The 23,045-nt window shown below is 43.2% G+C and overlaps 1 protein-coding gene across 7 annotated transcripts in view; it reads left to right on the forward strand.

Moving 5' to 3' along the window:
* The window catches only part of LOC137370043 (polyamine-modulated factor 1-binding protein 1-like), a 719,669-nt gene that overhangs the window by 290,479 nt on the left and 406,145 nt on the right, over nucleotides 1-23,045 (forward strand). For all 7 annotated transcript variants that reach the window (XR_010975068.1, XM_068032077.1, XM_068032078.1 and 4 more), the window contains 2 exons: nucleotides 6,992-7,171; nucleotides 20,506-20,589. Coding sequence is in view for 6 of the 7 variants with exons in the window: in XM_068032077.1 (XP_067888178.1) it covers nucleotides 6,992-7,171; nucleotides 20,506-20,589 (264 nt within the window). In the remaining variant the exon portion in view is untranslated. The remainder of the gene's footprint in view (nucleotides 1-6,991; nucleotides 7,172-20,505; nucleotides 20,590-23,045) is intronic.

The following is a 23,045-nucleotide window of genomic DNA, read 5'->3' on the forward strand; positions in this document are numbered from 1 at the left end:
AAGGCTATAGAGTTAGATGCCTGGTACTTAGTTCACCTTTTATCAGCTATTTTGATTGTTAATTCTTTGTATAGTTCAGTATGTTTGTACGATTTTACATATGTGCTTTAAACTGGGTTTGCCGTTGTTTTTCATGTCTGCTCCATCGCACATTCAGTGACATTCTAATAGTTGTTCAGCACCCACCTGCATTTAAGAGTGAAAGCGGGAAGTACTTTTTCATACAAACGGTGAAAGGAAATGTGGAACACCTTCCTCCAAAAGGTGGTTGTTGCTGGGTCAGTTGAAATTTTCAAGAGTGAGGATGATAGATTTTTGTTAGATAAGGGTATCGGGAGATATGGAGCAAAGGTAGGTAGATGAAGTGAAGGCAGAGATCAGCTGATGGGGATATGGTGTCACAGTGGTAATGTCACTGGCCTAGTAATCTAGAAACCCAGGCAAATACTCTGGTGACATGGGTTCAAACCCCACCATGGCAGCCAGTGGAATTTAAAATTCAATTAATTAATAAATGCAGTTAATTAATGAAAATCTGGAATTGAAAGCTAGTCAGCAATGTTGACCATGAAACCAGCATCGATTGTCGTAAAAACCCATCTGGTTCACTAATCCCATTATGGGAAGGAAATCTGCCATCCTTACCTGCTCTGCCCTACATGTGATTCCAGACCCACAGCAATGTGGTTGACTCTGAACTGCCCTCTAAAATGGCCTAGAAAGCCATTCAGTTGTACAAAACCGCTACACAAAATTTGTAAAGGAATAAAACTAACGGAACACCCAGCATCGACCTAGCCCTGTTTACTCTGCAAAGTCCCCCTACTAACATCTGGGGGCTTGTGCCAAAATTAGGAGAGCTATCCCACAGACTAATCAAGCAACAGCCTGACATAGTCATACACACGGAAATATATCTTACATCCAAAGTCCCAGCCATCACCATCCCTGGCTATGTCTTGTCCCATGAGCAGGACAGATGCAGCAGAGGGGCCGGCACAGTGATATACAGTCGAGAGGGAGTTGTCCTGGGAGTCCTCAAGATTGACTCTGGACTCCATGAAGTCTCATAGCATCAGGTCAAACATGGGCAAGGAAACTCCTACTGATTATCACCTACTGTCCCCCTCAGCTGATGAATCAGTACTCCTTCATCTTGAACACCACTTGGAAGCAGCACTGAGGGTGGTATGGGCACGGATGTACTCTGAGTGGGGGACTTGTCCATCACCAAAAGTGTCTCGGTAGCACCACTACTGACTGAGCGGGCTGAGTCCTGATGGACATACCTGGTCTGCGGCAGATGGTGGGGGAACCAACAAGAGGGAAAAACCTACTAGAACATGTCCTCACCAGCCTAGCTGTTACAGATGCATGTGTCCATGACATTATTGGTAGGAGTGACCTTCGCACAATCCTTGTGAAAACAAAGTCCCATCTTCATACTGAGGATACCCCCCATCATGTTGTGCGGCACTACCACTGTGCTAAATTGGATAGATTCTGGCAGTTCAAAACTGGGCATCCATAAGGCACTGTGGGTCACCAGCAACAGCAGAATTGTATTCAAACACAATCTGTAACCTCACGGCCTGGAAAATCCTTCACTCTATCATTACCATCAGGCCAGGGGATCGACCTGGTTCAATGAGGAATGCAGGAGAGCATGCCAGAAGCAGCATCAGGTATATCTAAAAATGAGGTAACCTGGTGAAGCTGCAACAGGACTACTTGCATGCCAAACAGCAGAAGCAGCGTGCAATAGACAGAGCTAAGCAATCCCACAACCAATGGATCAGATCAAAGCTCTGCACTCCTGCCATATCCAGTGGTGAATGCTGGTGGATAATTAAACAACTAACAGGAGGAGGAGTCTCCACAAATATCCTCATCCTCAATGATGGGGGAGGCCAGCACATCAGTACAAAAGAAAAGGCTGAAGCTTTCGCAACCATCTTCAGCCAGAAGTGCTGAGTGGATGATCCATCTTGGCCTCCTCTCCTGAGGTCCCCAGCATCAGATGCCAGTCTTCAGCCATTCTAATTCACTTCACGTGATATCAAGAAACGGCTTAAGGCCCTGGATACTGTAAAAGCTATGGGTCCTGACAACATCCCAGCTCTAGTACTGAAGATCTGTGCTGCAGAGCTTGCCACGCCCCTAGCCAAGCTGTTCCAGTACAGCTACAACACTGGCATCTACTCGACAATGTGGAAAATTTCCCAAATATGTCCTATGCAAAAAAAGCAGGACAAATCCAATCCAGCCAATTACCACCCTATCAGTCTACTCTCGATCGTCAGCAAAGTGATGGAAGGTATTGTCGACAGTACTATCAAGCGCCACTTAAACAGCGATAACCTGCTCACTGATACTCAGTTTGGGTTCCTCCAAGGCCACTCAGCTCATGACCTTATTACAGCCTTGGTCCAAAAAAGGACAAAAGAGCTGAATTCAAGACGTGAGGTGTGATTGAATGCCCTGAACATCAAGGCAGCATTTGACCGAATGTGGCATCAAGGAGCCCTAGCCAAACTGAAGTCAATAGGAATTGAAGGAAAAACTCTCGACTGGTTGGAGTCATACCGAGCACAAAGGAAGATGGCTGTTGGCAGTTGTGGTGGCAATCATCTTGGTCCCAGGACATTGCTGCAGCAGTTCCTCAGGGTAGTGCCCTTGGCCCAACCATCTTCAGCTGCTTCATCAATGACCTTCCCTCCATCGTAAGGTTAGAGTGGTGATATTTGCTGATGATTGCATGATGTTCAGTACCATTTGAACTCCACAGATACTGAAGCAGTCCGTGTCCATAATGCAGCAAGACCTGGACAACATCCAGGCTTGGGCTGCGAAGTGGCAAGTAACATTCGTGCCACACAAGTGCCAGGCAATGATGATCTCCAACAAGAGAGAATCTAACCAACTCCCCTTGGCATTCAATTGAATTACCATTGCTGAATGCCCCATTATCTACATCGTGAGGTTTACAATTGACCAGAAACTGAACTGGAGCAGCCACATAAATACTGTGGCTACGAGCAGGTCAGAGACTGGGAATTCTGCAGTGAGTAACCCACCTTGTGACTCCCCAAACCCTATCCACCATCTACAAGGCACAAGTCAGGAGTGTGATGAAATATTCTCTGCTTGGATGAGTGCAGCTCCGACAACACTCGGGAAGCTCAACATAATCTGGGACAAAGCAGACATTGATCGGCGCCCCACGCACCACATTAAACATTCACTGCCTCCACCACCGATCACAGTAGCAGCAGTGTGTACCATCGACAAAATGCACTGCAGCAACTCACGACGCCTCCTTCGACAGCACCTTCAAAACCCGGGACTGCTTCCACCTAGAAGGACAAGGATGGCAGCTGCATGGGAACACCATCACCTGCAAGTTCATCTCCAAACCACACACCATCCTGACTTGGAAATATATTGCCATTCCTTCACTGTTGCTGGGTCAAAATTCTGGAACTCCCTCCCTAACAGCACTTTGGGTATACCTGCACCAGATGTGCTGCAGCGGTTCAAGAAGGCAACTCACCACCACCTTCTTGAGGGCAATTTGGGATGGGCAAGAAATGCTGGCCTTACCAGCGATGCCCACATCCCATGAAAGAATAAAAAAGAAGCTACGGTCCATGTGAACAGCAAAATAGGCTTGAAGGACTGAATGGCCTTCCTGTTTCCATGAAACAAAGCTTATTACAAAAGCTTTCCTCCTTTAGAAAACATAGGAAATTGGAGCAGGAGTAAACCATTTGGCCATTTGAAACTGCTTTTCCGTTCAATTTAATCATGGCTGGTCTTCTACCTCAGTTCCACTATCCTGCACTATCCCCAGATCCTTAATTCCCTTTGTATCCAAAAGATTTATTGATCTCAGTCTTGAATACATTCAACAACTGAGTATCTAAAGCCCTCTGGGGTAGCAAAGTCCAAAGATCCAGAATCCTTTGAGTGAAGAAATTTCTTCTCATCTTGGTCCTTTTTTTATTCATTCGGGGGATGTGGGCATCGCTGGCTATGCCAGCATTTATTGCCCATCCCTAATTACCCTTGAGAAGATGGTGTTGAGCTGCCTTCTTGAACCGCTGAATCCTAGGGCTGTAGGTACACCCACAGTGCTGTTAGGAAGGGAGTTCCAGGATTTTGACCCAGTGACAGTGAAGGAACAGCGATATAGTTGCAAGTTAGGATGGTGTGTAGCTTGGAAGGGAACTTGCAGGTGGTGGTGTTCCCATACATCTTCTGCCCTTGTTAGGTGTTAGAAGTCGTGGGTTTGGAAGGTGCTGTTGAAGGAGCCTTGGTGCGTTGCTGCAATGCATCTTGTAGATGGTGCACACTGCTGCCTCTGTGCATGCTAAATGGCTGATCTCTTATCCTGAGATTGTGACTCTGACTCCGTGACTCCCCAACCAGGGGAATCATCATCCATAATCTACCCTGTCATGCTGCTTAAGAATTTTATACGTTTCTATGAGATCATCTCTCATTCTTCCAAATTGCAAGGAATATAGGCCCAGTCTATTCAATCTCTCCTCACCGGATAATGCCCACATCCCAGAAATCAATTTTGTGAACCTTTTTTGTGTTACGAAAGGGCTTCTAATTTTTGCTCAGTATTTTTTTTTAAGGACTCGTATTTAAATGGTGGAGACAGATTCATTGGAAGGCTGAAGGTTTCATAAATTCTGGACTTTGCTTTGTTGTTGACAGTTCACCGAAAGGACACTGAGATGTTATTTGAAAACAATCTGTGCTGGAAATCATGTGCTTTAAGCTCAGTAAACAACAGAAACCTTGGTGACCTGGGGAACATGTTTACAGAGAAGCCACAAAGCCACATATCAAGGTTTATGGAGGTCAGGAGGTTGACTTTCTGTTTTAGCGTTTCAATATTGTTTTCAAGCCAGTTGGGTGTGAACTGTTTTGAAGATAGTTAAGAGATCAACTTGCTGAGGAAAAAACACCCGGCTCACCTCTCTCTATACCTCCTTGAAGAAATCCTCCAAAGATCCAGTGTAGAAGAGCTAAAATCCCTAGTGCTGCATCTCTCCTGAGAAGCTGGGAAAACCTGCCAGATTAATTCTCAGCACCGCCTGAAATGAACTGCGTTAGAAAAAATCCCAGTGACTTGCCTCCATATACCCAGACGCCAGACCAAAAGGGACAAATGACTTCCTTCCATATCTTTTTTTTTCTTCAAGCAAGTATTTGGCCAAAATATTCATTTTTTTTTGTAACGTACCACTGCAGAGAGAATTGCTGTATTTTTTTCAGTGAGTGTGTGGAATTTAAAAAGGGAACTTTCATATTTCAATCTGTGTGTTAATGCTTTGCTTCATCACTGGATAAGTCTTGTTTGATGATAAACTGATAATTTTGTTGTTTATTAAAGAAATCTGGTTGGTGTATTTTATTCTGGGATAAAGAGTAGAATATATGATTCACCACATCAGTAACTGGGTAAACATTTTGTTGTGACCTGTGGAAAAGTGGAACTAGAAAAGACAGTGCACTCCTCCCACCTCGGTTGTAACAGTTGTACTCCCTCCAAGGCTGGCATGTTGTTCCTTGGGTAAGGAGACCAAAACTATATACAATACTCCAGGTGTGTCTCTCCGAGTCCATATACAATTGCAGTAAGGCTTCTTCAATCATATACTTGAATCCTTTTGTAACATACCATTTGCTTTATTAATTGCTTGCTGTACCTGTATGTTACCTTTATGTGGTTCATGTACAAAGACATCCAGCTCCTTCTGAATACCAATATTTCCCAATATCTCACCATTTAAAAAAATACTCTGCTCTTCTATTTTCCCTTCCAAAATGGATAACTTCACACTTTGTCTTGTTCTATTCCATTTGCCATGTTCTTGCCCACAAAACATAATCTGTTGATATCCTTTGCAGCCTCTTTGCATCCTCCTCACAGCTTATTTTCCCACCTAACTTTGTATCAGCAAACTTGAATACATTACACTCAGTGCCCTCAACTAAAGTCATTGATATAGATTGTAAATAGCTGAGGCCCAAGGACTGATCCTTGCAGTACTCTGCTAGTTACAGTCTGTTAACCAATCTGCCACCCATGCTAATATATTACCTCAAATCCTATGCGTCCCAGGCAGCTGATGCCATTGCTGGGGTCGGACGGCTCACCCCCTCTGCCAGATTCAGGGGGCGGGCCGCCCCATCTATTTAAATGAGCCACCGTGCTTGAGATTCTTGTCGCTCTTTGGCATTTGGCCCGCACAGGCAGGCTGCCATTTTTTGAGCTCGACGTCGAGATTGGCAGCGGGCTCTTAAAAGCCAGCCTTTGTGTAATGACCTTTTGTGTGGCATCATATTGAATGCTTTTTGAAAATCCAAATATGCTACATCCACTGGTTACCCCTTATCTACTTTGTTAGTTACAACTTCAAAACAGTTAACAAATTTGACATACACAATTTTCTTTTCATGAATCCATGTTGACTCTGCCTAATCATATTATGTTACCACGTCCCTAATAATAGATTCTAGCCCCAGATTATACTAGATTGAAATAAATTGTGTTGAAAATTTGCCTCGGATTTTAGATTTTTTGAAGTAGCCTATTTGTTTATAAGGATACGTATTGGCACAGCTTATTTGCATACTAATTATTTTTACTTTTAAATAACTAGGTCAAATATTAACATCACTTCGACATCTGTATTACAATAAAATGCAATATTGTATTTATATTACTGTAAAAATAAAAAATATATATAAATAGATGCAGGTTTTCTACCCTAAGAGATTTACTATACTTAAAAGAATGTAGTCAGAGATTTAACAAGTAGCAATCTCTTGCAAATGGAATTCTCTTGGAAGGACTCCCATCCTTCTAATTACATCTCTTATCAGGGCTTAGTGGAGTAATACTTTATTTGTATATTAATTATAATCTTTTAAAACAAATTATGGAAATATAATTTTTTATTACTTTTAGGTCGGCGATAGTGAAGAACAAGTTAACACTCTGGACTTAGAAATAAATATGTTGAAGATGAGACTGGTGGAAAAGACTGATTTATCTCAAAACCTGGAAGAACAAATTCTGAAACAACATGAGTCCTTAAACAGAGCAAATGAAACTCTCAGAGATACCAAGAAGGCAGCTGGTAATAAGGTAACAACTGTCATAATTCAAGAGGAAAGCATCTCCATATGAAGGCAGGGGATCCTGATTTCTGAAAGATTTGTAGAATGACCTGTTTCTGAATATAGTGGGACTATTTCCCAATTGTCTCAATGAGTACCGTTCCAGCAACACTCAAGAAACTCAACACCATCCAGGATAAAGCAACCTGTTTGGCACCCCATCCACCACCTTAAACATTCACTCCCTCCACCACCGAAGCACAGTGGCAACAGCGTGTACCATATACAAGATGCACTGCAGCAAGTCACCAAGGATCTTTCAACAGTACCTTCCAAACCCGCAACCTTTACCACCTAGATGGACAAGGGCAGCAGACACATGGGAATGCCACCACCTGCATGTTCCTCTCCAAGTCACACACCATCCTGACTTGAAAATATATTGCTATTTCTTCACTATCGCTGGGTCAAAATTCTAGAACTCACTCTCTAATAGCATGGCGGGTGTACCTATACCACAAGGACAGGCAGCAGTTCAAGAAGGCAGCTTACCACCACCTTCTCAAAGGCAATTTGGGATGGGCAATAAATGCTGACGGTTCAAGCTATGCTCACATCCCATGAACCAATAAAAATAAAATATTAGAAGCATTAGTTAGCATCGTTGACTTAGGGTCTATAACAATAGCCCGCATTATACATGAAACCATTACAGTTTTCTGTTGATCTATCTATACCATATGATCTACGAAAAATGTAGTGATCCCATTCTCCTAGCAGAAATTTTCATTGAAGGGAGTATTGCCAGGAGATAGAGCTACAACACTAGCCTCCACACGCTCATCTATGCTGTCTTTGAGCATAGCTCCCTGCAGGGAGGATGAGATTTACCTGTAAAAACGATAGTAAAAGAATTACACACAAATTTCAATTCCATAAATGTATTATCCAACAAGTAACAAATAAATTCTATATTTGGCTTTCGTGAAATGTGGCTTTATTTTCATTCACTCAACTTTCAGATGCAAATGAAAAGGCTAACATCCTAAATGGAGTAGGTCCCTTTGAAGATTTTGCATTGTAAAGTGACAGCTGCACGGTTTTTCCCACCGTATGTTGCTTAGGCCTCCTGAGAGCAATTTTATTTAATTTTTTCTCATTATTGGCAGCATTTTCATTGGGGCCATGCCAAGAAGTTTCTAAAACAACACTTTCACAGTTGGAACAGATTCAAAACTTGGTCCTTTACCAGTCAATCCCTCATAGCATAATAAATGGGAGGGGAAATAGAATTTAACTTTGGTGCAAAACTTGATGACAGCAGATTAGCTGCCTTTATACACCTCACCCAATTTTCCTTTCCATTGATTCAGGGATAATATGGCTTTCAGTGACTCCCTTTCCATCCCCTACCCCAATCTCTCATGTTTCCTTCATCCTTTTACTCCCATGTCCCCAACCAATTTGCAAGTTCTCCCTGTGTTTGCGTGGGTTTTCTCCGGGTGCTCCGGTTTCCTCCCACAGCCAAAAGACTTGCAGGTTGGTAGGTAAATTGACCATTATAAATTGCCCCTAGTGGAGGTAGGTGGTAGGGAAATATAGGGACAGGTGGGGATGTGGTAGGAATATGGAATTAGTGGAGGATTAGTATAAATGGGTGGTTGATGGTCGGCACAGACTTGGTGGGCCGAAGGGCCTGTTTCAGTGCTGTATCTCTAAACTAAACTAAAAAAAAAATTTACCTTCACAAAACTAATTCATTTTCTACACCTCCTCACTTCCATCTAGGTTACAGCCTACCTCTTTTTTGAACTACCTCTTCATGCCCTGTATTCTTTGCACCTCCTTGCTCTGCTGTCATCCCCCTGGCCCTTCCATCCACTCTCCTCTTTCCACCTGCTGTCCTGAAGGACAAATGTTGAGAGGCCTGATGCCCCCTCAACATAATTCCCTTCTCCCCTATCCTTCTAGTTATCTATTTGCCTCATTTGAGGAAGAAACTGTTTGTCAGCTATTTTTTTCTATTTATCCCTTTTTTGGACTCCGTTTTAAATCCTGGGAGGAATGAAACAAGGAGGGTGATTGGTCTATCTGGGAGAAGAGGTTGAGGATTGAAAAACTTTCTACGCTTTAGAATGATGATATTGAGTAATCTTCATCTGCCATATATTGGCCCAATATCTGTACTTCCTAAAATGATGTAAAATGTTGTTACCTTACAAATTATCACTGGGACACTCCTGATGGCTCAAATAATTTATCTAGTGAGCAGCTGGTTTATCTAGTGAGTAGTTGAGCCATGTAAACCAGGAAGGTGCAGGACTTGATCCTGTAGTAAAGGAGATAAAGTTAACTCACTTCACAATGCCTTAGGACGGTCACCCCAAAATCAGCATTTTCAGAGGACCAGACGCAGAATACTAGGGAATATAATCCAGGGAAATACAAACAAAAAAGGGGGCAAAGTCAGATCAGTAGATGTATTTCAACAATTGAGGCAATATGAATTTTAAAAAGTGCTCATCGCAACAGTTTTCAGTCATATTAGTTATAATAATCAGAGAATCTATATACTAACATAGGTGTAATAGTGCACAACTGCTGAACCAGACAGAACACAAAGCCACTGAATTTAATCTATGGCCTGTGCTGAGTTAGCTGATCTCAGCTGTGGTGGCATTTGGCCTGTCGCAACTGGTTTGATTTCCTCTGGGCTAAGGAGAGAATAATTTGCCAGAATTCTTTTTCTTGCACATTTTCTGACTCACTGCTAGAAATGTCCTCTGTGGATGTTGGGTGAGGACAGAATTAAGCTTAACTGTGATATCCTCCATCCTCACATCATTACTGTTGCTCACTGTCAAGGTTTGCATAGAGTCATAGAATCATTTATGGCACAGAAGGAGGCCATTCGGCCCATCGAGCCCATACTGGCTTTCCACAGAGCTATGAAGTCAGTCCCATGCCCTGGTTCGATCACTGTAGCCCTGCAAGTCTATTTCTCTCAGGTGGCCATCCAACTTCAGCTTAAAGTCATTGATCGTCTCTGCTTCCATCACCCTTGTGAGCAGCGATTTCTAGGTCATTACCACCCACTGCTTAAAAAAGTGCTTCTTCATTCCCCCTGCAACTTTTCCCGAAAACTTTCAATCTGTGCCCCCTAGTCTTTGTACAATTTGTTGATGGGAACAGTTTTTTCTTGTCTAACTTATCTAAGCCTGTCATAATCTTGTACACTTCTATTAAATCTCCCTTCAATCTCCTTTGTTATAAGGAGAACAAACCTAGTTTTTCCAACCTAACATTGTAACTAAAATCCTCCATCCCTGGAACTATTCTAGTAAATCTCCTCTGTCCCCTCTGAAGGACCCTCTATTAGGACTGAGGCTGGAGGAATACACTATTCATTCCAGTCCCACTTCTCCACAGGGCACAACATATATTTAAATTTTCCCACTTACCAATACGGTCAATCATATACTCTATTTTTCCCAGAATAAAACACACCAACCAGGTTTCTTTAATAAACTACAAAATTATCAGTTTATTATAAAACAAGTCTTAACCAGTAATGAAGTAAAGCATAAGCACACAGATTGAAATATTAAAGTACCCTTTTTACCTTAGCTCCACACACTCACCTACACATACACCGGTTAACCAGAAAAATACAGGGATTTGTTTATAGCTGTATTACAGACAAAAAGAAACACCTGGGCTGAATACTTGCTCATTCTTGAAGTGACAGCAGATGAGATATGTTGTGTTCCAAAACTGGCATACAGTCTGGCCTCCAAGTATACGTAGATGGGTCACTGGGATCTTTTAGAGCAGTTATTTTCAGGCAGCGTTGAGAATTAATTTAACAGGCATTTTTTTAAAGACAGGAGATGAGTTGAGTTGGCCCAGTGGACTTCTCAGGGTCTTTTAGAGAAGTGCTGGAAAGCTGAGCTGGTTTGTGGTCTTCTCTCCTTCCTTGGGAATTCTCATCTCTCCTTGGAAGTTCTCTCCCTTTTTATACAGTTCAACCCCAACTCAAAACAATTCAAAAGCAAAACTGAAAACAGGAGGTCAACCTTTTGACCTCCATCAATCTTGACCTCTCACTTCTTCGTAAACAACTACTCCAGGTGTCCAAAGTTCTCTGTTGTTTATTGAGTTGAAAGTCAGGTGGTTTCCCGGAAAGGTTTGTTGTTGCTGGAAATCCGGTGGTTTCCTGGAAAGGCTTGCTTTCCTCTCTAGACCTTTATTTTAATCTATTCATGTGATGTTGGCGACGCTGGCCAGTCCAGCATTTATTGCCCATCCCTAATTACCCTTGAGAAGGTGGTGGTGAGCTGCCTTCTTGAACCGCTGCAGTCCATTTGGGGTAGGTATACCCATAGTGCTGTTAGGAAGGGAGTTCCAGTATTTTGACCCAGCGACAGTGAAGGAACGGCGATATAGTTCCAAGTCAGGAATGTGTGTGACTTGGAGGGGAACTTGCAGGTGGTGGTGTTCCCATGTATTTGCTGCCCTTGTCTTCTAGTTGGTAGAGGTCGCAGGTTTGGAAGGTGCCGTCTAAGGAGCCTTGGTGCATTGCTGCAGTGCATCTTGTAGATGGTACACACTGTTGCCACTGTGCGTCGGTGGTGGAGGGAATGAATGTTTGCAGATGGGGTGCCAATCAAGTGGGCTGCTTTGTCCTGGATGGTATCGAACTTCTTGAGTATTGTTGGAGCTGCACCCATCCAGGCAAGTGGAGACTATTCCATCGCACTCCTAACTTGTGCCTTGTAGATGGTGGACAGGCTTTGGGGAGTCCGGGGATGAGTTACTCGCCTCAGGATTCCTAGCCTCTGACCTGCTCTTGTAGCCACGGTATTTATATGGCTACTCCAGTTCAGTTTCTGGTCAATGGTAGCCCCTAGGATGTTGATAGTGGGGGATTCAGCGATGGTAATGCCGTTGAACGTCAAGAAGAGATGGTTAGATTCTCTCTTGTTGGAGATGGTCATTGCCTGGCACTTGTGTGGCGCGAATGTCACTTGCCACTTCTCAGTCCAAACCTGGATATTGTCCAGGTCTTGCTGCATTTGTACATGGACTGCTTCAGTATCTGAGGAGTCACAAATGGTGCTGAACATTGTGCAATCATCAGCGAACATCCCCACTTCTGACCTTATGATTGAAGGAAGGTCATTGATGAAGCAGCTGAAGATGGTTGGGCCTAGGACACTACCCTGAGGAACTCCTGCAGTGATGTCCTGGAGCTCAGATGATTGACCTCCAACAACCACAACCATCTTCCTTTGTGCTAGGTATGACTCCAGCCAATGGAGGGTTTTTCCCCTGTTTCCCATTGACCTCAGTTTTGCTAGGGCTCCTTGATGCCATACTCAGTCAAATGCTATCTTGATGTCAAGGACAGTCACTCTCACCTCACCTCTTGAGTTCTGCTCTTTTGTGCATGTTTGAACCAAGACTGTAATGAGGTCAAGAGCTGAGTGGCCCTGGCGGAACCCAAACTGAGCGTCACTGAGCAGGTTATTGCTAAGCAAGTGCCGCTTGATGGCACTGTTGAGGACACCTTCCATCACTTTACTGATGATTGAGAGTAGGCTGATGGGGCGGTAATTGGCCGGGTTGGACTTGTCCTGCTTTTTGTCTACAGGACATAGCTGGGCAATTTTCCACATTGCAGGGTAGATGCCAGTGTTGTAGCTGTACTGGAACAGCTTGGCTAGGGGCGTGGCTAGTTCTGGAGCACAGGTCTTCAGTACTATTGCTGGAATATTGTCAGGGCCCATAGCTTTTGCAGTATCCAGTGCCTTCAGTCGTTTCTTGATATCACGCGGAGTGAATCGAATTGGCTGAAGTCTGGCATCTGTGATGCTGGGGACTTCAGGAGGAGGCCGAGATGGATCATCAACTCGGCACTTCTGGCTGAAGATTGTTGCAAATGCTTCAGCCTTATCTTTTCTCTCAGTACCCCTTTTAAAAAAACATTTGCAGGGACTGTTTTTCAAAGTCAAGTGGCCTTTACATGACTTCTTTTGAAAACACTAAAGATTAACATTTCTCCAATCTTTCAAAAATGAATCCTCAAAAATATATTTAACAAAACACAGAGACACTTCCGTTAACACCTCACATCCTTCCCAAAGTGTGATGACCAGAACTGGGTGCAGTATTCCAACTGGGGCCTAACCAGAGCTTTCTAAAGGTTCAGCATAACTTCCCTGCTATTGTACTCAATGCCTCTATTTATAAAGCCCAAGATCCCACATGCTTTACTAACCATTATTTCAATATCTCCTGTCACCTTCAAAGATCTATACACATGCACCCCCAGGTCCCTCTGTTACTGCACACCCTGGAACTGTGCCATTAAGTATATATTGCCTCTCCCTATTCCTTCTGCCAAAATGCATCATCTCACACATGTCTGTATTAAATTCCATTTGCCACCACTCTGCCCATTCTGCTAGCCTATCTATGTCCTACTGCAGACAGTTCACATCGTCCTCACTGTTTGTCACACCTCCACATTTGGTGGTCATCAGCATATTTTGAGATTCGACTCTGTATTTCAAGATCTAAGTCATTTATAGATAGCAAAAAAAGCAGTGGTCCCAGCACTGACCCTTGGGGAACACCACTGTCTACCATCTTCCAGTCCGAAAAGCAACCATTTACTATGACTCAGTGTTTTCTGTCCTTAAGCCTTTTTTTTTTATCCAATTGGGCACTGACCCTCGTATTCCATGAGCCTCAATTTTGTTAACCCGCCTTTTATGTGGTACCTTATCAAATGCTTTCTTAAAATCCAAATAACAACATCCTCCACTTTATCTTCTTCAACCTTAACTGTTACTTCATCAAAAAATTTAACTGGATTAGGCAAGCAGGATCTGCCTTTTACAAATCTGTGCTGGTTATCCTTATTTAACTCGAACCTCTCTAAGTGTCTTTTGATATTTTCCCTGATTATCGTTTCTACAACCTTACCACTCAATAATTTTGGTGAGCTACAGTGGGCTGGCAGTCCTAATTAGGGAAGACATTGCAGTTCTGGAAAGGAAGGATGTCCTTGAAGAGGCAAGGATAGAATCCATTTGGTTAAAGTTGAGGAGCAAAAAGGGTATGATCACGCTACCAGGGGTATGCTACAGGCCTGTATATAGTGAAAGAGATATAGAGGAGCAAATCTGCAGGGAAATCACAGAGATGTGCAAAAACTATACAGTAGTGATATTGGGGGACTTTATTTACCCAAATATTGATAACTGGCCTGTAGTTGCCAGGACTGCCCTTATACCCGCTCTTGAAGAAGGGTGCCATATTTGCCACTCTCCAGTCCTCTGGCATCACCCCCTATCCAGGGAAGATTGGAAGATTATGACAAGCTCCATCCCCACTTCCGTTAGCAACCTGGGATGCAAGCCATCCTGACCAGGTGACTTTTTTTTATTCAGTCGTGGGATGTGGGCATCGCTGGCTCGGCCAGCATTTATTGCCCATCCCCAATTGCCCTTGAGAAGGTGGTGGTGAGATGCCATTGTGAACCACTGCAGTCCTTGGGGTGTACGTACACCAATAGTGCTGTTAAGAAGTGAGTTCCAAGATTTTGACCCAGAGACAGTGAAACAATGGCGATATGGTTACCAATTCAATGGAGTTCTTTGATGAAGTAACATGTGCTGTGGATAAAGGGAACCAGTGTATGGACTGTACTTAGATTTCCAGAAGGCATTTGATAAGGTGCCACATCAAAGGTTATTGCGGAAAATAAAAGCTCATAGTGTAGGGGGTAACATTATGTCATGGATAGAAGATTGGCTAGTTAACGGGAAACAGAGAGTAGGCATAAATGGGTCATTTTCTGGCTAGCAAAATGTAACGAGTGGTGTGCCACAGGGATCTGTGCTGGGGCCTCAACTTTTTACAATTTATATAAAAGACTTGGATGAAGGGGCCAAAGGTATGGTTGCTAAATTTGCTAATAACACAAAGATAGGTAGGAAAGTAATGTGTGAAGAGGACATAAGGGGGCTACAAAGGGATATAAATAGGTTAAGTAAGTGGGCAAATAACTGGCAAATGGAGTATCATGTGGGAAAGTGGGAAATTGTCCATTTAGGCAGGAAGAATAAAAAAGAAGCATATTATCTAAATGGTAAGAGATTGCAGAGCTCTGAGATGCAGAGGGATCTGGGTGTCCTAGTGCATGAATCGCTAAAGGTTAGTATGCAGGTACAGCAAGTAATTAGGAAAGCTAATAGAATGTTATAATTTATTGCGAAGAGAATTGAATACAAAAGGTAGGGAAGCTTCAGTTATACAGGGCATTGATGAGACCACATCTGGAGTACTGTGTACAATGTCGGTTTCCTTATTTAAGGAAGGATGTAAATGTGTTGGAAGCAGGTCAGAGAAGGTTTACTGGACTAATACCTGGAATGGGGAGGTTGTCTTTTGAGGAATGTTTGGACAGGCTAGGCTTGTATCTGCTGGAGTTTAGAAGAGTAAGATTGAAACATATAAGATCCTGAGGGGTCTTGACAGGGTGAATATGGAAAGGATGTTTCCCCTTGCGGGAGAATCTCGAACAAGAATCACTGTTTAAAAATAAGGGGTCGCCCATTTAAGACAGAGATGAGGAGAAATTTTTTCTCTCCAGGGGTCGTAAGTCTTTGGAACTCTCTTCCTCAAAAGGCAGTGGAAGCAGAGTCTTTAAATATTTTTAAGGCAGAGGTAGATAGATTCGTGATAAGCAAGGGGGTGAAAGGTTATCGGGTGGGCGGGAATGTGGAGTTGAGGCTACAATCAGATCAGCCATGAGGGGACGAGTGGCCTACTGCTGCTCCTAATTTGTATGTTCGTAGAGTTCTAAGTCAGGATGGCTTGGAGGGGAACTTGCAGGTGTTGGTGTTCCCATGCATTTGCTGCCCTTGTCCAGGTGGTAGAAGGTGCTGTTGAAGGAGCCTTGATGAGTTGCTGCAGTGCACCTTGTAGATGGTACACACTGCTGCCACTGTGCATCAGTGATGAAGGGAGTGAAGGTTGAAGGTAGTGGATGGGGTGCCAATCAAGCGGGCTACTTTGTCCTGGATGGTGTCGAGCTTCTTGAGCTGCACTCATCCAGGCAAGTGGAGAGTATTCCATCACGCTCCTGACTTGTGCCTTGTAGGTGGTGGATAGGCTTTGGGGAGTCAGTAGGTGAGTTACTAGCCACAGAATTCCCAGCCTCTGACCTGCTCTTGTAGTCACATTATTTGTGTAGCTGGTCCAGTTCAGTTTCTAGTCAATGGTAACCCCCAGGATGTTGATTGTGGGGGATTCAGCGATGGTATTGCAATTGAACATTGTGGAATCGGCTTGAAATTTTACATTGTTTTCTTATCAAAAATCAGGTGCATCTTAGCTTGTGCATATTGTGTATATGTGTCTTCCTGTCATGGCTGTGCTGAGCAGACAGTTATGCACATGATTTCTTCAGAAAAAGGAACATTGGCTGTGTAGTTTAGATTTTTTATCAAGGGGATCTGGACCATCTTTAGGTATTGCTGAGAGTTTGGTATGCTTTGAATGTCAGTCTTTATTTCTAGTTATGTACAGAACAAGGACTGCGACGCATTGCCAAAATGACCACACTAATAGTCCCTAAATAATAAGATCATCAATCAAAAGTTGTCTCGGGTCACACATCATGACATTGTTTACTAAAAATAAGATCGCAACTATTTCCCTGTGTATAATCGGCAACAATTTGTGTTATCCCACTATGATAGGGTCAAGTAAGTGGTTGGATCCACAACAATAATTATCGGTTCTTTGGTTTTACTTTGAATTTGGAACAAAAACTGTTTCTGGGGATTAAGTGAGAATCTGATGGTGTCTATGAACTGTGTAAATAATTGTGAGTTATCATTTAGGTTGACTACACTTTTTTCAGACAAAAATACCATGCTTGTTTTCTTGTGTTTTAGCAATGCTTCAAACATTTTTACTGATTTTCTCCAAATTAATTAAGTTTCCTTTGTGATCCAATTTTTTCCCTACTGATTTTCTCCCAATTTTTACACTAAAAATAAAATGGAAAAGAACAGATTTTTACATAGGCAATACAGACTGACTTTTGACATTATTATTTACGTATCTTTTACTTGACTTGCATTGAATCAACATTGGAAGTTCCCACTTAAAAAGGAAGCACTGTGCTACACATAACTGCTTACTGATCAGCCTTTTTAACTGATTACTTGGTTTTTTAATAAAACAATTCTCTCATTAAAAACTTAACAGTTTAAACAATTATAGGCCAACCACATTCCCTTCCCTTTTTTGGTCATCTGTTCATGCATAAATATAAATCTGAAATTGGTTTTAGACTAAAATTATGTGTGATCTACTGCCTGCCTATTGTGAACATTTTAACCATGTTTATATTGATATTAAGCTGTCAACTTTAAATCTCACACTTATCCAAATGTGATCACAAATTCTGATGCAAATTGGTGCATGTTTTTTCAGATTTTGAAATATTTTTGATAAGTATCTCCAAAATATTATCCCAGCTTTAAGATGCAATGAACGTTTTTAAGCATCTTTGTAGAAAAGATGTTTTGATACGATAAAATGGTGTTACGACCAGGTGAGAAGGAATCTAGGGCCGGAATTTTACGCTGCCCCAGCGGGTTGGATGGTGGCGTGGGGGTGGAGTAAAATTGAGCAGCGGGCTCTGGGAGGCCTACCCTCCCCGGTTCCACCTCCGAACAAGCTTACGGAGGTCAGCCGTGGGGGTGGGAAACGGCCCGACTGCCCGAGGCCAATCAAGACCCTTAAGTGGCCACTTAACGGCCACTTAAGGGCCCTCGTCTGCCTCCATGGGTATTTTACCCGTGGCAAGCGGGTGTGCCGGGGACAGGGTGCCCGATTCGAGGTCTGCCCCCACCTCCTAACCCACTCCTGGGATCCAAGACGCCCCCCCCACGCAAACAACCACCCTAGCCTCACCAGGGCACGACCGATCCCCCTGGTGAGGCAACCCAAATTTACCCACTCTCTTGGGTCCATGGCATTGGCTGGGCTGCAGTCCCAGCAGTGGCCACCACTCCTGGTGGCGCTGCTGAGACTAAGAGCTGCTGGCCCGCTGATTGGCCAGCAGCTCACTGAGGCGGGATCTCCTCCCTCAAGTGGGTGAAAGTCTTGCCTCGGGCCAATTAAAGACCCGTAAAATACGGGATGGATTCCCAGGCTAGGCGGAAGCAGGTTCATCACCGACATTTACGTCGGAGTCCGGCTCCCGTCCGCCCACTGTAAAATTCTGGTCTAGGTGTTCCCTCTCAGCCTTTGCCTGGTTTAACCTTAAAAGGGTTTAATTTTAAAACACTGTGTTTTTAGCTCCTTCTCAGTGAATCCTTGTTCACTGCCTTCCAGTTGCAAGGCCTGGAAATCAAACAGGTTTTGTTAGATTTAAATAAGAAAAGTGGAAATTTATTAATCTTAAACTCTAATTCAGTTAAGAACTACGAATATGCGACGCAACCACACTAGCATGCTTATGCAATAAACGCACAAGCAGATAGAGACAGAAAAAGTAGAAAAGAATAAAGGGGAAAGGTCTGAGGCAATATCTGGATTATAGTTACAGTCCTTTAAGTTCAATGTGGAGTCTTTGGTTGCCCGTGAGTCTTGCTGTTAGTTGGGGCGCAGTGCAGGCTTCAACTTGTTTCGATGTAGGAGTCTTTTCTCCCTTGAGGTTTACATGTCTTCTGTGGCTTGGGAGAAAGCAAGAGAGAGACAGCCAGGAAAAAGTCTTCCTTCTTCCAGCTTCAGTTGCAAACTGCCTTCTGAATTCAAACTGCCCTGTGTCTCATTTAAAGCCTGGACCAGCCGGTTAGTCATGTGACCAGTCCTGTCTTTGTAGATTGTATCATCTTAGCAGCCCCTTGAATGCTCTGCCTTAGACCTTCAGTGTCTAGTGATCTAAATCCATTTGGGTCAATTGGACCAGGGAGTAGTCCTTTGTCTCCACAAGCACTGTCTCTCAGTATGCAAATGTCCTCCAGTCAAAGGTCTGGTGATCTCTTTAACAAGTCATTTGTTCACTCCAGCACAGTTTAAAATTAATGCTCATATGACAAAATTAATATGCCTCATTCTTGGCAGGTTAGGGTCTTCTTGACAATGGAGAGAGGGTAAAAGAGAGTCACCCCTTAGTTATAACACAATTTCTTGAAGATGAAATGTGTTTCCAAAAGAAGAAAAGCAGTGTTTTCTTTAGACATATTAATTTCATGTAAGAAACATTAGTTTTGTCTGGGAAATAGCTGATATAACTTACCAATCTCAAATAAACCAAATTTAAAATATTTGTTGTGATTTGCTATTTCCAATAAGTTGAGATTCCACACGGATTGTGTGAAATTATTTAGATGTTTACAAGAGAGCTATGTTTGAAATGCAAAGGTTGTAGACTTTGTTTCTACTGTAGATTATGTTCATCATTTTAAATAATATATATATATTCATTAGGTATGACCTTGATGTTTATATCAGTCTCTGAAGCAATCATTCAACTGGATCAGCTTAAAAATATTTTTTAAAAGGACAGAATTGTTTGATTTATGCAAATTACAGACAATGAGCAGTATTAAAGGACTGCTATTTAATGAGGGAAGACTTGAGGTAATTAATTCTTGACGTACAATTATGAGCACACATAGGAACAAAGCTAAATGTGAAAAGGAATGAAAAGGACAGTCTCCAAAAACTTGCATGATGCTCTGTCATCTGAGACTATACTTCACGAGTGCAGGGTGAAGGTCAAGGAGCTATCTTAACTCCATCAATCCTGTGGACAGTTACAAATGACCTTTCACTTTCCATAAGACATTCAATATTCTGAATTGTAGGCATACATTTTTCTGTGTTTAGAAAATGGGGAAATGAAAGCCTTTCACGCTGCTAAAGGTGCAGTTATTGCAGGAGCTTCTAAACGGTTCATTCACCCTGTGTACTGATAGAAACTAATATCTAATTTACACCGACTGAGTCACATTCTGAAAAATTGCATTTCTACAGTTGTTATTGAAACCATAGGTAAACTTTCAGCATATAGAGTGGGTTATTAGTCACTACATCAGATACTTTATCATTCTGAATAGAAACAGAATTTGTGTATTTTTATGTCTATCTTGAGTTGAAACATTGGAAAACAAAAATGCAGACATTGTTCAGCAGTGAATTATTTTCAATATTTTTAATAGAAAAAGTATAGTATTAAAACTAGGTATTGATGGGCCAGTATTTGTAGTTTGGGATAAAGACTTCAAAAGAAAAATTGTACTCTTAAACTATCTTCCCTTTTGCTTACAGATTCATCAGAAAGAAAACAAACTGTGTATTTTGCAAAAAGAGCTAGTGGAGGCTCAAAAGCAATACTCTGCCTGCTATGAAGAGGTAATTTATGAATAAATAAATGTTGGAACTATTCTTTCATGACTTATTGGTTAACATGCTTTAATCTTATAAAGCAGTTTGCATAATTGGGCAGCTTTTGTGCTGATGAAAACATCAATGGATAGAATAAGGGAATATTATCCATAAAATTTTACTATTGCCCAGATTTTGCTGGCGCAAGGCATCTCATGGCATACTTACACTGTTAATTACTAGACTTAATTTTCTGTGGTGAGGTTAATAGGCAATTAATGGGAAAATGATGAGTTTAGGGGTGAGATGCTGTTTTTGCAAATCTGATGGTAAAGCAATGGAAACCAGCCAGCAACTTGTGGCGATTGGCAATTCCTCCATGTCACAAGTTGCTGGCCAATTAATGCATTATTAACGGTGTGAGTTGTTCAGTTTTCCAACAAAATCTGGACCATTCTATCTCATTATGTCTTGCATGCATATACTTGTTTGTGGACAGTAGACCATTTTTAAAATAATGGGATCCTAAATAATGGGATTTCTGAGTGGTAGGAACAGAGGTAGAATGTTACTTCATTTAATAATATATACACTTTTAAATTTACATAAAAATATATATTTATGCTTATTGTCTAATCATGTTACCACTCTAAGTAAAATAAATCATTAAGAAGGTAATTTTAGGGGTTAACTGCTTCCTTGGGGTTATTTATTTGTAGTACATCAACTTCAAAGCGCCCGCAGGAGATGGCTCGGAGAGCATCTGCAGCGCACTGTCGGCAATGCAGTATGCCTTTATTTAAACCACATCAAAAAACCCTTAGCGAATATAACCACCTTTGTAAGTCTGCCCAAAGATGCTTCACCTCCCGAAGGACGCGGATGAGCTTTCCGGACGTCGATGGTGGGAACTGAGGAAATGGTTTATTACCTGCACCCGCTTTCCCCTCCCTTCCCCCTCCCCCCTTTCCACCCCCGCTTCCCCTTCCCTGCTCCACCCTCTCAGCTCACCCCCTCACAACCACCCCCCCCCACCCCCTTAAAGCCCCCTTCCCAGCTCCCCCTCGCATCCCCTCCTCCCACCGGCATCATCCTACACCTGTGTCGGGGTCCTAACAACCCCACTGCCTTGTTGGCGTCTCGGGAGAGACCAAGGCTAAGGGAGTAAACCCTAACAGAAAATCCGGAGCGGAACCCCGTAGGCGATCATGTGTCACCTTTGACATGTTTCCGGCAGTTCCTGCAGCCATACCGGTGCCAAACGTCGTGCTCTGCACTCCTTTGGACCCCACCAGAAAGGCTGAGAGGGGGGTTTTGACGACTGGGCAACTCTCAACCTCCATAAATTCGCCCAGGCATGCGCCATGGAGAGGTCACTCCATAGTTGCCTCACAGCGACTGAAACAACACGGAAGGCAGCAGTTACGGGTTATAAGTCCAGATAAATTGGCGTAGAAACTGGGCGCCACAGGTTGCCTTTGTCGGTGGGAGAGGTCATCGCACCTCACTGGACAGCTACCGCCCGCCTCAAACCGGGCAGCCCCCGGTCAATAAGGTTCTGTCCCGCCACAGTCTACCTGCTTCAATGGGTGCTTGGAGCTCAGGGTCATTGCCCGAAAGGTGGACTGAAACACCGCACCAAACAACACGAAAAAAGGAAATAAGGTACCAGCTCTTCGCTTTGCAAGCTGGAACGTCAGAACTATGTGTCCTGGCCTGTCGGAAGACCTTACACAAATCAACGATTCTCGGAAGACCGCCATCATTAACAACGAGCTCAGTAGACTCAATGTAGACATTGCAGCACTTCAGGAGACACACCTCCCCACGAGTGGATCTTCAGCAGAGCAAGACTACACCTTCTTCTGGCAGGGCAGGGATCCTGAAGAACCAAGACAGCATGGAGTGGGCTTCGCCATCAGAAACTCCTTGCTCAGCATGATAGAGCCTCCCTCAAATGGCTCGGAACGCATACTGTCCATCCGACTGCTCACCACCTCTGGCCCAGTACACCTACTCAGCATCTATGCTCCAACACTCTGCTCCCCACCTGAAGCTAAAGATCAGTTCTACGAGGAACTCCATAACTTCATTAGCAGCATCCCCAACACCGAACACCTATTCCTGCTGGGGGATTTTAATGCCAGGGTTGGGGCCGACCATGACTCATGGCCCTCCTGCCTTGGGCGCTATGGCGTTGGAAGGATGAATGAGAATGAGCAGAGACTGCTTGAGTTGTGTACCTATCATAACCTCTGCATCACCAACTCGTTCTTTCACACTAAACCCTGTCACCAGGTTTCATGGGGGCACCCAAGATCGCGTCGTTGGCACCAGCTAGACCTCATCGTCACAAGGCGAGCCGCCTTAAACAGTGTTCAAATCACACGCAGCTTCCACAGTGCGGACGATGACACTGACCACTCCCTGGTATGCAGCAAGGTTAGACTCAGACCAAAGAAGTTGCATCATTCCAAGCAGAA

This window comes from Heterodontus francisci, chromosome 5 (assembly GCF_036365525.1).
Source record: "Heterodontus francisci isolate sHetFra1 chromosome 5, sHetFra1.hap1, whole genome shotgun sequence".
Classification (NCBI taxonomy): Eukaryota; Metazoa; Chordata; class Chondrichthyes; order Heterodontiformes; family Heterodontidae; genus Heterodontus; species Heterodontus francisci.